This window comes from Vulpes vulpes, chromosome 14, assembly GCF_048418805.1.
Source record: "Vulpes vulpes isolate BD-2025 chromosome 14, VulVul3, whole genome shotgun sequence".
In the NCBI taxonomy this organism is placed as follows: domain Eukaryota; kingdom Metazoa; phylum Chordata; class Mammalia; order Carnivora; family Canidae; genus Vulpes; species Vulpes vulpes.
Window position 1 is genome coordinate 42,691,221 of NC_132793.1, and position 14,850 is coordinate 42,706,070.

Consider the following 14,850-nt stretch of genomic DNA (forward strand, 5'->3'; position numbering starts at 1 on the left):
ATGATCTTTCTATTTTTGTATGCTACTCTTTTTTTTTTTTTTTTTTTTTTAAGTCTGATTCTGTAGTTTTAGTGGGTTTTTGGGAGGGAATAAAATTGTGTGATTAATCCCCCATCCTGACCTGTGATTTTCATATCATTTTAATGTGGTGACACATGAGAACAGCTATAAATGCATTTGCTCAACCCATACCCTTTCTTGTTTTCAGATAAATACAATCATAGCTATAAATGTACCTATAATACTGATTTAGCTGTGACTTATGACTTTAGGTATACAGAATTTTTAAACTATCTTTTAGTAATTGATTTAATTTCTAATTAAATTATGTTGTGGTCAGAGAAAATAGTATATATGATGTTGATTCTTTGCTATAAAGAAAGTTACGTGCTCTATTTTTATTCTTCTTATAGGCCCTAACTCAGGACATATTTTTCTCTATTGATTTTTTTTTTCTATTGATTTTTTAATAGTATCATGTAGTCTTCCCTCCAAATAGGATATTTTTGCATGCTTTTATCTGTTTTTTTTCTTTTGTATTTATTTAAATAACAGTAAACCTCACTTACTTGTTTATTACTCTTATGTGAGTACAACGATCATGAGTAGGAACTTGCCTTCTAATATGTCAAAATACATTATAAAATATATTAAAATAATGTGTTATTGGCATAGAAAGTACAATATACATCAATGAAATAAAAATAACCCAAATATGTGTATATGTACACACAGTATAAATGAATATAAGCCTAGATTAATTTCTTGCTATACTTCCTTTAACAAATTTTAAAAATATGGTTGTTTTGAGGTTAATTTTGAATATCTATATGCCTAAAAATACCTTTATTTCACTCTTGTATTTAAATGATAGTGTAGCTGGATATAAAATTATCATTTTGGTTTTTCCTTCAACATTTTGAAATTATTACTCTATTATATATATAGTGTTGCTGAGAGCGGGCCCCTCTGTTGGTCTTATTCTTGTTTCTTTGTAGGTGGTCTCCTATTTTATTCTCCCATACCCTGGAAGCTTTCAGAATTTTGTCTTCGTTTCTAATCTTTAATTCTTTTTGTGCATTTAAAGTAGTATTTTCGGTCTCCTTTATTTTGTTTGACACCACTTCGCCTTCAGTCACAAGTGTCTTATATGCTGATTTGTTGACGAAAACCACTAACCTCTATGCTTCAGAGCCAAGTACAGCATGAAGACGGAGTTTGGGATAAAAAAGGAACAATAGTTTTGTTGCTTTACTAGGCAAAGGAGGTTGCAGCAGGCCAAGGCCTTTAAAACTGCGAGCCCGTCCAGAGAAAAGATCTAGCTGATTTTGACAGGATTTGTGTATGTCCTGCCAGCCTTGTTGGACATGTCTTCAGGATCGTACTGGGTCCCTAAAACAAAAGGCTGAGAAGGGAGGCGGAGAGGTGTGTGGAAGAGAGGGAGAAGGTTACTTTAAAATCGAGCTTCACTGAAGCGTTAGTGCAACCATTTTGATTTTTGTTCAACTTTATGCTTTTAAGCAGTTTCATCTTGACATTTTTTTTACATTGCTTTTATTTAAGTTCGATTTGCCAACATACAGTGTAACACCCAGTGCTCCTCTCATCAACTGCCCATCACCCAGTTACCCCAACCCCCTTCCCACCTCCCCTTCCACAACCCTTTGTTCATTTCCCAGAGTTAGGAGTCTCTCAGGGTTTGTCTCCCTCTCTAATTTTTCCCACTCAGTTTCCTTCCTTTCACTATTTCTTATATTCCACGTACTCATCTTGACATTTATCCTACTTTTGTTTTTTGAACTTTCCGGATTTGTGATTTTGGTGTGGTGTCTGATTAATTTGGTGAAATTCTTCATCGTTACTACTTCAGTTATTTCTTCTGTTCCTTTCTCTTCTTTTTCTGGTATTCCTCTTAAGTGTATTTTACACCTTTTGTGGTTGTAACACAGTTTTCGATATTCTGTTCTGTTTTTTTTTTTTTTTTTAATTTTTATTTATTTATGATAGTCACAGAGAGAGAGAGAGAGGCAGAGACACAGGCAGAGGGAGAAGCAGGCTCCATGCACCAGGAGCCCAACGTGGGACTCGATCCCGGGTCTCCAGGATCGCGCCCTGGGCCAAAGGCAGGCGCTAAACCACTGTGCCACCCAGGGATCCCCCTGTTCTGTTTTTTTTAGTCTTTTTTTTCTCTTTGCTTTTCAATTTTGTAAGTTCCTTTTGACATATTCTCAAGCTCAGAGGTTCTTTCTTCAGCCCTCTCTAGTCTACCGATGAGCCCACCAAAGACGGTTCTTCATTTCTGTTACAATGTTTTTGCTCCCTAGCATTTCTTCTTGATTCTTTCTTAGAATTTCCATAAATTGCCCATCTATTCTTGGGTATTGTCTGCTTTATCCGTTAGAGCCCTTAACATTTTAATCATAATTGTTTTATATTCCCAGTCTGATAATTCCAACATCTCTGCCATGTCTGAGTCTGGTTCTGTCTCTTCAGGTGGTGTTTTTTGCCTTTTAGTGTACCTTGTAATTTTTTATTGAACTCCCAAATATGATATCTTGGGTAAAAGGAACTGAAAAGTAAGCCTTGAGTGGTACAGTGGTGAGGTATAGGGTGAGAAGGGTTCTGTGATCCTATGATTAGTTCTCAGTCTTTTAGTGAACACGTGCCCCTGGGCTGTGACTATCACAGTGATTCTCAGATTTGCCTCCTCAGTTAGGTGACATGGAAGGTCTGGCGGGAGCTGGAGGTGGCTAATTCCCTTTCCACAAGTGGGTTAGGCTCTGGTAAAATAGTTTCTCTTGTGGGCAGACCTTGTTAAGAATAAGGGACTCTAACATATTTTCAAAACAGCTACCTTTTCTCTGCCAGAAGCCCGAGGGGATTTTTCTTTGATCCTTACAATGAGAACCTGGTAGAGCTCCTGGAGGTAAAAGTCACAAAGATGTGCCCCCTTCCCCAAGTTTTTTCTTTCTGCATTATCCACACTGTGCCTCCAGCAATTTGTCCATTGCTGGGTAGGTTTTTCTACCCCAGCACTGGTTCCTGGAGGTTTCTACTCTGCTAAGTTATGATTCCCTGTATTCACCTGTTTGTCTTTCTCTGAGATCCCAATTCTCTGATGGGTCTACGAAGAGTGATTTTCAGTTTGTTCAACTTTTTACTTGTTAGGATACAGTGACGACTTCCATTCTCCTTATATGCTGGATGGGAAACCAGAAGGCCTTTTACATGTTCTTTAATCTGGGAAATTCTTCATCATTGCTTCTTTAAATATATTCCTCTTTTACTTTTTCCCTCTTTTTCTGGACTTCATATATGGATGTTGACACCATTAATTCTTTCATTTATCTCTTCCTTTGCCTCTTTGAAGAGTTCCTCAATCTATCCCTAACTCATTCACTCAGTGCTTTATTTCAGTGATCATGTATTTAATATCCAGTAATGAATAAGAGATTCTTCATAACTATACTCATTCCTGTTCCCAGGTTCCTTTATTATCTTGGAGTCTACTTATGCTTTTTTTTTTTTTTAACAGCCTTTTTGAGATACAACTCCCATACCATACAATTCCCCCCATTCAAAGTGTACAATTTGGTGGTTTCTGCTATATTCACAGAATTGTATAACTATCATCATAATCAATTTTAGAACATTTTCATCACCCTGAATGGTGTAGCTATTACTGGCCAACCCCCCATACCCAGCCCCCATTAATCTATTTTCTACCTCTATGGATTTACCTATTGTGGACATTTTGCATAAGTAAAATCACATAATAAATTATCTTTTCTGACTGTATTCTTTCACTTAGCATGTTTTCAAGATTCATCCATGTTGTGGTATATATTAGCACTCCATTCCTTTTTATGGCTGCATAATACCCCATTGTATGGATGCACTACATTTTGTCTATCCACACATCAATTGATGGGCACTTGAGTTGTTTCCAGTTTTTGACCCTTGTGAATAGTGCTGCTTGAACATTGGTGTAAACGTCTTCTTGTGGACATAAGTTTTTATTTCTCTTGGGTATATACCTAGGAGTGGGATTCCTCAGTTAAATGGTAACATATTTAACATTTTGAAGAACTGCCAGACTTTTCCAAATTAGCTGCACCATCTTATATTTGCTCCAGCACTTTATGAAGACCTTGACTTCTCCACATGTCATTACCAGGACTTGATACATCTTTTTGATATAGCCATCTTAGCAGGTGTCAAGTGTATCTCATTGTTGTCTTAGTTTGCACTTCCCTGATCACTGTTTATTTGCTTTTTAAAAATGCTTAGTTGACTTGTAAATTAATTCTGCCCTTTTCCAGTATAGTTTGTTTACTTTCTTTTGCACTGCTTGTTGACATATCTTGATTTTTTTTCCCTTGTGAATGAATATTCCCTTAGTATAACCAGGTACCTTTGCTGGTATATACACCTGAGGAAAGGGCAAAAGTCTGGTTCTTAGCTTGTTACCCTCTTGGCAGTTTTAAGGCTCTAGCACTATCCTGTTGTGACCCTCCAGCTGACACTTGCTGGCAAAGTTGATTGGCAGAGATTCATTCAGAGCAGAGCTTGCAAGAGGAAATGGCCTAACTAGGAAGTGCCCCCATCCCTACCTGTGATGGAGAGCCTTTCTCTGCACCAGGCTGCCCTTTGCTGCCTCACCTACCCGGCCATCTTCGGTTGCTCCTGGGGTTTCTCACAGCCTTTTTGTTCCATCTTCCCTCACTCTTGTGGCATCTTTCAGGATGGGTTTGGGAAAGGGACCCAGCAGCCCACCTACTGCTCCATTTTGTTTAGAAGTTTGAAGAAACCCATGTAACATTTTCAAAACTGTTTAGCTTTGGGATGCTTCCCTCCTCCTCGCCCCACACCATTTCATCATTCAGCAAACATAAGTTGAGTACTTGATGTGTGCCACACACTCCTCTAGTTGGGGACACTGCAGTGAATAAGGGCAGAAGGTGCCTGCTAGATGGAGCAGGGAGATACTCCCATGAACAGGAGATGACAGGACTAACTAAATGGGATCATTTCCTGCAAGGTGGATGCGGCAACGGGTGGGAGAGCATAAGGCAGTAGTACCACTTGGGACAGGGTGCTTGAGGACAGCCTTTCAGTGGAGGTCTCACTCGACCCCATCCTGGTCCACAAGGAGACCCAGATTGAGGAAGGTTCAAGGCAGAAGGCCCAGGTGCACACTGGAAAGCACCAGATAGTTTGGTGTCTGGAGCTGGAGCATGGTGACTGCAGAGGAAGTGGGTGGGAGATGAAGCCACAGAGGTTAACAGGCAGATCCTGCAGTCGTGGGTAAGGACTATGAATTGTAAGGAAGCCATGTAGGAATTTTGACGAAGGGAAGAGAATTTATTTATTTTTAAAAGAAACATCTAGCTCTGTGTGGAGAATGGTCAATAAGGGGTGAAAGTGGGAGCAGGGAGACTGATGGGAAGCAGTGGTAGTGATCTAAGCTGAAGTCGAGGAGGGGCTAGATGGAAAGAAGTTAGGGTACTAGATAACGTCTATGGAGTTCCACACAACTCCCCTTGAGACATGAACCAAATTGTCTATTATGGGAAAGTGGTTTGTTGGCTGGTGTTTCAGTTATCTTTTGCTGCATTATAAGCCACTCTACAACTGAGAGGCTTAATATTTAAACTTTCTTCTGATTCTGTGGGTTGACTAAGGCTCAACTGGGGGATGGTTCTATCCCATATGCTGAAGGCTGAGGTCATTCACATGGCTGCCTTGAGCAGGTAGCTGAGTCAGGATTGGAATGACCAGGATGGCTTCCCTTCCTCCAGAGCCCATCTCTGTAGCCTATAGACATTCATTGCTCCAGCCTGGACACCATGGCAGCTGGACTCAAAGAGACAGAAGGTGGAAGCTGCTGGTCCTCTTAGGGCCTCGGCTCAAGGTCCCAGAGTGTCACTTCTGACGCCTTATGATTGGTCAGGCCCACCCAGATTCAAGGGGTGGAAACAGATTCTGCCACTTGACATGACGAGCCATACGAACCCACAGGCACAGGAAGAAGTGTCGAGGCTGTGTTTGGAAATTATATGCCTGGCTCTGAATTTCCTCTGAAACTTACTGGAAAGTCTTAGAAGAATTTCAGAATCATCCTTTGAAAGTTTTGGTGTCCAGTTGGGGAAAGTAATGAGAGCAAATTATAAAAGAAGGAATTTTTGCTCTCCTGACAACAAAGTTATTTTCTAGGGTAAAGAGCAAACTGACTCTCCCACAACAACTCAAGTTTCTAAACTTCATCCAGGCGTTGGCAAACCACTTTATAAATGTGCCTTTTAATCTTCCATCTGGGCTCTTTGCTATAAAACCTTAATTGCACATGTTCTGTTACTACATGGTGAGGGCCCTGGAGCAGCACTCCCAGAAGCAGGCATCTCTAGTCAGGCTTCCAGGGTGAAGCCCACCTGTTCTATCAGGACACCCACCTAAAGAACACAGAGCCACCTCCTCATTCAACCCCTGGTAGGGCCTCTCTGCTCTCATGATTTGTCATAGGAATGATAGTCCTACGCCTGTTAAATTTACTCATCGGAATAGAGGCATTTTTTAATAAATCTGTATACAGGGGCAGCTGTAATTGGTCCCTGCTGCTCTGTGGATAACAGAATACTCCTGCAGGAGAACCCACGTTTTTAGTGTGTTAATATCTGATGACTGTGGATTGGAGATGTTATTAGGCAGAATGAAACTTATGGAAACCGTAAATCCAGTGCTCGGTCTTGAATTTCACTCACTTAAATGACTTAAAATCTTTAACTTAAAAATTTTTTAAATTATTTCAGTTTTAAACTGTTAGAACCAAGATTGGTTTTTCATATCTAATTTTATGTGGTACCTGTGAGGTTTGTATTGAAATCTGAGCGTTCCGAATAAGTAACACAAAAAGGCCTACTTCCTGACACATTAGAATATATACATACTAATTATCTGAAATCAAACCAATCCTTTCAGTGACTTTATCTTGACGTAACCAGCGTTTCTTTTTCCTAGACTGCCTTGCCATCCAGGAAAGGATTTCGGCACCAGACCACTAGGTTTCTATATCGTTTGGTGGGATCGGAAGATATGGCTGTGGACCAGAGTATTGTCAGCCCTTACACCTCTCGGATCTTGAAACCTTATATCAGGTATGTGGAAAAGAGCTGTGATGTTGAGTGTGTTGTGAGGAATGGTATTTGTGGCTTCTGCGCCCTGGTTTCCCATTGGAGCAAGTCTAGACCAACCCCTGTGAGCAGGCATTGACACAGACTGAGTCTGTGCTCTGTGTTCAGTCTTTTCTTTTGTTTGCTTCAACTATACGTTTTTTGCAGAAATGATGGTCCTTTGAAAGAAATATAAAAAGCAGGGTGCCTGGGTGGCTTAGTCGGTTAAGCATCTGCCTTTGGTTCAGGTCAAGATCCCAGAGTCCTGGGATCAAGCCCCATATCAGGCACCACACTCAGCAGGGAGTCTGTTTGGGATTCTCTCCCTCTGCCCCTCCCCCTGGCTGTGCTCTCTCCCTCACTCACTCTCTCTCAAATAAAATCTTTTTTTTTTTTTTTTTTTAAATATCTTATTTATTTATTTATGAGTGAGACATGGAGAGAGGCAGAGACATAGGTGGAGGGAGAAGCAGGCTCTCTGCTGGGAGCCTGATGTGGGACTCGATCCCAGGACCCCAGGATCATGCCCTGAGCTGAAGGCAGATGCTCAACCACTGAGCCACCAAGGTGTCCCTCAAATAAAATCTTTAAAAATAAAAATAAAAATAGAAGAAATTAAAAATCAAGGATAAGTTAATTCCATTAGACTTCATTATGAGTATTATACTCATTATTGAGTTTCTTTAAATTTTAAAGTTATATATATTTAGTAGTCTGTGAAATGAAAAAAAATGGGAGAGACATCTCAGTTGGGCTCATATTTGAGGGTGATGATGAGTCTCATTGTCTAGGCAGTGCTGTGGAAGCTAAGCTAACTAGAGAGGCCCCTAGTGCTGTCTTGAGAAAGTTGTGTTGTCTTGTTGACCATGCTTTCTCCAGATCACCTGATCCTCTTTGCCCAGCACCGCCATCCCTGGCAGAGCCTGTGAGAGGCCGCATGCAAGCCTGCCCCAGCAGCCCCGTTGGACCTGCACCCTCCCTCCTCAGGCTCTTTCCTGGGCCAGAGCACACAGGCTGGAATCAGGCTGCTGTGTGTTCCCTCATTCTGTCCATTAAGGCTCACCAGCACAAGTAGGGTTCCAGAGTACAGGTACAGAGTGCTTTGGTCTGATGCATGTTAATAGAGATAATTTTATTTTTAAGGTTTTATTTATTTGAGATAGAAAAGAGTGAGAACATAAGCAGGGAGCAGGGGGAAGGAGAAGCAGAGTCCCTACTGAGCAGGAAGCTGGATGCAGAGCTCTATCTCAGGACTCTGGAATTATGACTTGGGCCGAAGGCAGATGTACACATCTTGACTGAACAAGCCAGGCACCCCTAACAGAGCGAATTTTAAATTTCATTCCAGAAAACTGTCAGGCTATCAAGTTACCAAGCTGTCTGCCATAGGAAGTAGCACAAGTTAGCTTAAAATTTTCAGGCAGAATAGTTTATGTGAATGACTTGGCTAGGAATAATAATGGATATTTTTCTTAACTTGAATTTGTTGTTTTCTGTGATCCTGGAGGCGTGACTATGAAACAAAGCCACCCAAACTGCAGCTCCTATCACAGATTCGTTCCCACCTGCACAGGAGTGACCCTCACTGGATGCCAGAAGCCGAGGCACCTCTTGATTACTGTTATGTCCGGCCAAATCACATCCCAACGATAAACTCTATGTGTCAGGAGTTTTTTTGGCCTGGTATGTTCCCCTTCGAAACTAAGCAAATCAGTGTTTTGTGTAGTTCACTTTATTTTTTTTTAATTAATGTATGTCGTGTGATTCTAAAACCTTTACTCATGATTTCATTTAGTTTGTCTCTACTAAGATAGAAATAATAAAATATAAACACGTTTTTTTTTCTGAGATCAAAAAGAAGCCAGCAATTAAAGTAATAAATAGTGTTTTTGTATGTTTCTCCTCCCTGTCTCTGTTTCCAGAATAAAAGTTTCAACCTGTTTTGCTTCTACATAAGTTTAGATACCAAATAATGTCTACCAGTGATACACTGACTGGTAGCTTGGGCATGTCTGGACACTTGATTTTTTGCTTAATAATTCTGTGATTTTGTTTATTTAGCTATTCCTTGGGGAGAGTGTTAGTACAGCCAAAAGGCGTTTTTAAATAGCCAAATACCCCAATTGCAGACTTTGAAAATAAGAGTAAACCCAGTGTGATTTGTCATTTTATCAGCCTCAATATGTTGTCTCTCTGAAGACTGAAGCCACCAAGTAAAGGAATGAATGCATTTTCGTCACTAAATATAAACATGTTCTTTGTGGATCTGCCTTACTGCGCTGCTTTGAAACACAAGAGAAATATTACATGTCTTCTAGATGTTAGATAAGATATCATCGGGATTAGTGCTGTGTCATCTTTCTTGTCTGATAGTCAGGTAATAGTGCACGTGGTGGTAGAGTTGTGCTCATTCTTTTAGGAGTGGTATGGGGGCCAAAAGGAACATTCCAGAAGCATCTGCTACTTCTGACCTTACTCTGGGTGCCTCCAACATTATGCATACAATTATTTTGTGTTTATCCCCTTTATTGTAAAATGTAGCATTTGTACAAAAGAGCTTGTCAGCTGTATATGTATAAGGTGAAGAACAGGACAGTATGGGCTCTCGGGGTCTTTGCTCCCACCCTGGGAAGTCTAGATGTGCAGACACTGAGGCCCACGTTTAGAAAAGTGCCGGCTGACACATGTTGTAGAGGAGGCTAGGTTCACAGCCAGGTATGTCCAGTTCTAGACCTGTGTGCTCTGTGCTACTCACCGTACCCTGCCTCTCTTCTTTTAAAATGTGGACTTAGAAAAAATGGTGTTAGTTTTGATATTTTCTAAAATTCATTTTTATTTTTATGATCTGAAGGTATGTCTATGCATATATCTTCGTTTTCAGTTTTGTTTTTGGTTTTTTGTTTTGGTTTAGTTTTTAGCATGCAGGTGTAGTTGTAAGTACAGACTGAACAGCTTGATGTTCCTTAATTCCAGAAGGCACACAGTTTGACTCTCCAAATATCTCTTTTCCTTAGGCATTGACCTGTCTGAGTGCCTACAGTATCCAGACTTCAGTGTTGTTGTCCTTTATAAAAAAGTCATCATTGCCTTTGGCTTCATGGTACCTGATGTGAAGTACAATGAAGCTTACATTTCATTTCTGTTTGTCCATCCTGAATGGAGAAGAGCAGGGATTGCAACTTTCATGATTTATCATCTGATTCAGGTACGGCATCTGTGCTACTAGCTTACCTCTGGGCTCCCCTGGAAGACTTGGAGGAAGGATGAAGGGATGACGCCAGCTGAGCCTTCCCAGCACAGCCCGACTGAATGGGCGGGCTCGGAAACCCAGTGAGAAAACACCAGTCACCTTCCCTCCTGAGGCTGTTAACACACACACCAAAAAAATCTTTGCCCCTTTAAAATAAGATCACTGTTCAGGCCCAGGTTTCAAAGAAACCAGTTTGTAAACATGTATAGTAAAAATGAGAAAGTATCAAAAGTGAGACCCCAAAGCACTTGTATGACCCATATTGGTAACTGTTTCTGCTTTTAGAAACACTACTGCCATGGCTATGAGAAGTAGAAGTGGAACTGTGATCTCTAGAGGTCTTTTCTTACTGAGGTATAACTGACCTACAAAACATGCTCATTTCAGCTGTACAGTGTAATGATTTGATATTTGACTATTTTGCAAAGTGATCACCAAGGTGAGTCTAGTTACCATCCATCACCACACATGGTTACAGACACAGTTACAAACTTAGTTACAAACATTTTTTTTCTTGGGATGAGAACTCTTAAGATCTACTCTCAGCAACTTTCAAATATACAGTACAGTATTGTGAGCTGCAGTCTGCATGCTGTACGTGACATCCCCAGGATTGACTGCTTTTATAAACTAGAAATCTGTACCTTTTGACCCCCGTTCAGCCAGTTCACCCACCCCCCAGCCCTGCCTCTGGCAACCGCACCAGTCTGTTCTCTGTATCTGTCTGTTCAGCCTTTCATTGTTTGTTTTTTAGATTCCACATATAAGTGAGATCATACAGTATCTTGTCTGACTTCTTTCACTGAGCATGATACCACCTATGCTGTTGCAAAAGTTTTGGTATTTTTAAACATCTTAGCAAAACTGTATCAACCAGGACTACATATTCTATTACTGCTGATTATTATTAACTTTACTGTCATTGTATAAGCTGTGTAAGCCTTTGAGACTTGATTTTAATATTGAATTATAATTCATCCTTTGATATATCTGTATGACTGTTGAAGAAAATTTGTATACTAATATCAAAAAACATGTAAGGAATTTATTTCTTTAATTAACTAATTTAGAAACCATTTGGCATGGAGGATTGTGTATTATGTGGGCAAGATTCTTTTTAAATAGAGGAAGGAGAAGATAAAATACCATTTTTCCAATTATTAACGAAACTTGCTCAACACTTCCCAGTGCCGTCAAGAACCTAGAACCGTTTTCTAGAAATTGCTTTCTTCTCTCTCCACACAGCAGTTAGCATGTACTCCCTTGTGTTGTGTTGAGAGTCTCAGTTATCTGTACCTCACCCCATTCCCCACCCCACTCACAGGCTCGACCACCCCCTGTTCAGCCTACCGTCCTCACCAGCAGCACTGCCACCTTTCCCTTCATCAGCAGGGGCGATACTCCCAGGTTGTGTCTCATAGAAGGTCTGGTGCAGGGTCAGTGCTTACTGATGGCTCAGCAGGTGGGTGCAGAAGTGTTCATCCTGTGTGTGGGACCCAGCCCTCAGGCAGACCATAAGCCCCAGGCCCCGACGGTACTGCTCAGTCAGGCAGTAGTCCTTGACGGTGCCATGGTTAGACCATGCATCGGAACATGAGCGTCACTCCATGAAATTCATTTAATGCACTCATAGCAGTCCCACTGGGCGCACAACGTGAGAGAAGCAGAGAAAAGAGTGCAGTTGTCTACCTGAGAGGCCCTTACTTAAATCTATGCCTGGGGGAACTGTGGGTTACCAAATCTCAAGGACCCTGTCAACCTCAGTACTTCAGTGCCTTCCTCATTAGAAAGCTAGGTCTTAGTTTATATTTATATGACTTTGAGTTCTTTCTTCTGTGTAGCTAATTAAAGAATCTTAAGAACTTGCCTCATATTAATAGAATGAAGATTACTCCAGTAATGTTAGTTTGGGATGGATGGGAGGGGGCCTGTGGGATTCCAAAGGTCCATACCAAGTCTTCAGGTTTCATAACTAATTAAAAGTCCTAATACCTTATATCCAGCCTCATACTTAGCATCTTTTCTGGTGGGTCTAGGAAGGGCATTTTTACAAGTTTGAGTACAAGCTAACATCGGTTTTAGAAAGCAGAACTTCTCGTCTTGTTCTCTCCTTCAGGATTGTCAGTGCTAGGTATTGGTATTTGGAAGTGTAATTGAATTATAAATAAAATAATCTGTTGACAATAAACTATCCCTCTGGGTCCTTTGTCCCAGAGAGCAAAAACACCCAGCACACTATCCTTTCCTTAGTCTCGAATGCTTCAGTGAGTGTGTGGCTGGGCCACAGACTGGGGCTCCCAGCTGCCGTCCTGGCTGTCCCCGGTTGTCATAACTACCTATCTACACTTCACAGACTCCCTCACATACTCATCTCCCTCAGGCTCTTTCCTTCTCACCGGGTACTTTTCCACTCTTTTGGCAGACCTGCATGGGCAAGGATGTGACCCTTCACGTCTCAGCAAGCAACCCCGCTATGCTGCTCTACCAGAAGTTTGGATTCAAGACTGAAGAATACGTCTTAGATTTCTATGATAAATATTACCCGTTGGAGAGTACAGAGTGTAAACACGCATTCTTCCTGAGGCTCCGGCGCTGAGGTGAATGCAGCGCTCCACAGAGATGCAGGTGCTGTTCCAGGTGGCTCCTCATTCCGGCCCACGGGCAGGTGCTCCTGTCTCCCAGGGCCCTAATCTCTGCCATCAGACGGCCATTCAGATCTCTCACCCAAGGCTAGATGGGTGGTGGGGCAGTGGAATCAAGAAGCGAGCAGCCCTTCAGCAAACCTGTCCCTTCTGCACATTGGCCCCTGTCTCAGGGCTCCACAGTTCACTGGAACTGAACAATGCTGTCTATCCGACAGCTTGCAAGAACAAAGGAGTATCTAAGCTGATACCATGCTCGAGAGAATCTCTTCATTGAAAGGATGAGGAAGTGTGGTAGCCATGAACGATTGATGCTCTAGCTGGTCAGGGCCAATGGAAGAGTTAGCGCACGAGGGGAGGCCAGCACTCTCCCAGCCATGAGTGAGCTGTTGTTGAACCGAGGAGGACTTCTCTAGGGCACTGAGATTCTGCTGTCTTTCACTGACTTTGGCCACAGTCCAAATAAACAGAGTATGTGTGTCCACATGTGTGTCACCTGTTCTGTTACATCTCCTGTCAGGAGCTTTGGCCGGAGGGTGGAGACCCCTCCTTCCCATGTCTGGGAAGTTGGTTTGGGCTTGAAGTGTCTGAGCTGCCTGCCAGTGAGACTGTGCTCCTGGCTGGAGGTGTGGGTGGTGGAAGTAGAGCCAGTTGGGACAGAGCCTGTGTGGTCTGCAGGACCAGGCTCTTTGGTTTGTGGAGAGTGTTAGAGATGGACTGTCAGGTGGGGTTTTTTGGATCGAGCAGGAGCTTTTCCAAAAGTATCAGATGTTCTCAAAAATCTTTCCTTGTGACTATCTATGGCCAGAGCTTCAATCTAATTAAGAGCAATGATTCTTAACTTGTGGGGATGCGGATCCCTGTGAGAATCCAAAGGAAGCTGAATACTCTCTAGAAGACTGTGCGTGCACAGTTAGAATCTGCATCAGAGATCTGTGGACCACAGTCAGATCCTTTGTTCTAGGGGCTGCACTCAGAGCCAGCTCAAATCCCTCTGTTCAGGAGGTAGGCACTACTCTTCTGCCTGAGGGCTGCCTGGGAGTTCTGCCCTTGGAAAGCAGCCCAGGCTCTGCCACCCGTGAAGGTGACAGCCAGGAGCAGCGTTACTTCCTTCCTTTTCTTCCTTCCCTCCTTCCCTTCTTCCTGAGAGCTTTTGTACCTTTTAGAGATTTGGGGATTATGACCCCAAGAAGTAAAACTGAGGAAGTGATATTTTCCAAACTTGGAAACTAGCTTGTGATTCTTGTACATGTACATCAAGCATTTGCTGCAAAACCTGGCTGAAGCAACTGTCTCCATAACTTCAAGGAGCTGAGGAGTTCTGTGATTGCCTTAATTGACTTTTTGTCTTAGGTTTTTGCTTTTATTTATTTAAGGATTTGATTTTTAAATGATTTCTACATAGACCCAATGTGGGAGTCGAACTTCAACCCCGAGATCAAGAGTCACTTGCTCTACCAACAGAGCCAGCCATGTGCCTCACATTTTTAAATTACGGTGCAACACTCGCCCACTACTCATACTCAGTGACTATCAAGATTTTTGCCAATTGCTTCCTCTGTCCTTTGCTAAGTATTTAAGGTAAATCTCAGATATCATATAATTTCACACCTACTTTGGAGCTATTTCTAAAAAATTAGGGATATTTTCTCAGATAAACTTTTTTTTTTTTAAAGATTTATTTATTTATTTATGATAGAGAGAGAGAGAGAGAGAGGCAGAGACACAGGAGGAGGGAGAAGCAGGCTCCACGCCAGGAGCCCGACGTGGGACTCAATCCCGGGACTCC

General features: G+C 41.9%; 1 protein-coding gene across 2 annotated transcripts in view; it reads left to right on the forward strand.

The window, feature by feature from the left end:
- The window catches only part of KAT14 (lysine acetyltransferase 14), a 34,598-nt gene extending 21,053 nt beyond the window's left edge, over positions 1–13,545 (forward strand). For both annotated transcript variants that reach the window (XM_026002367.2, XM_072736470.1), the window contains 4 exons: positions 7,018–7,154; positions 8,677–8,852; positions 10,184–10,374; positions 12,842–13,545. In XM_026002367.2, the coding sequence (XP_025858152.1) occupies positions 7,018–7,154; positions 8,677–8,852; positions 10,184–10,374; positions 12,842–13,015 (678 nt within the window). In that variant the 3' untranslated portion in view covers positions 13,016–13,545. The remainder of the gene's footprint in view (positions 1–7,017; positions 7,155–8,676; positions 8,853–10,183; positions 10,375–12,841) is intronic.
- The last annotated feature ends 1,305 nt before the right edge of the window (positions 13,546–14,850 follow it).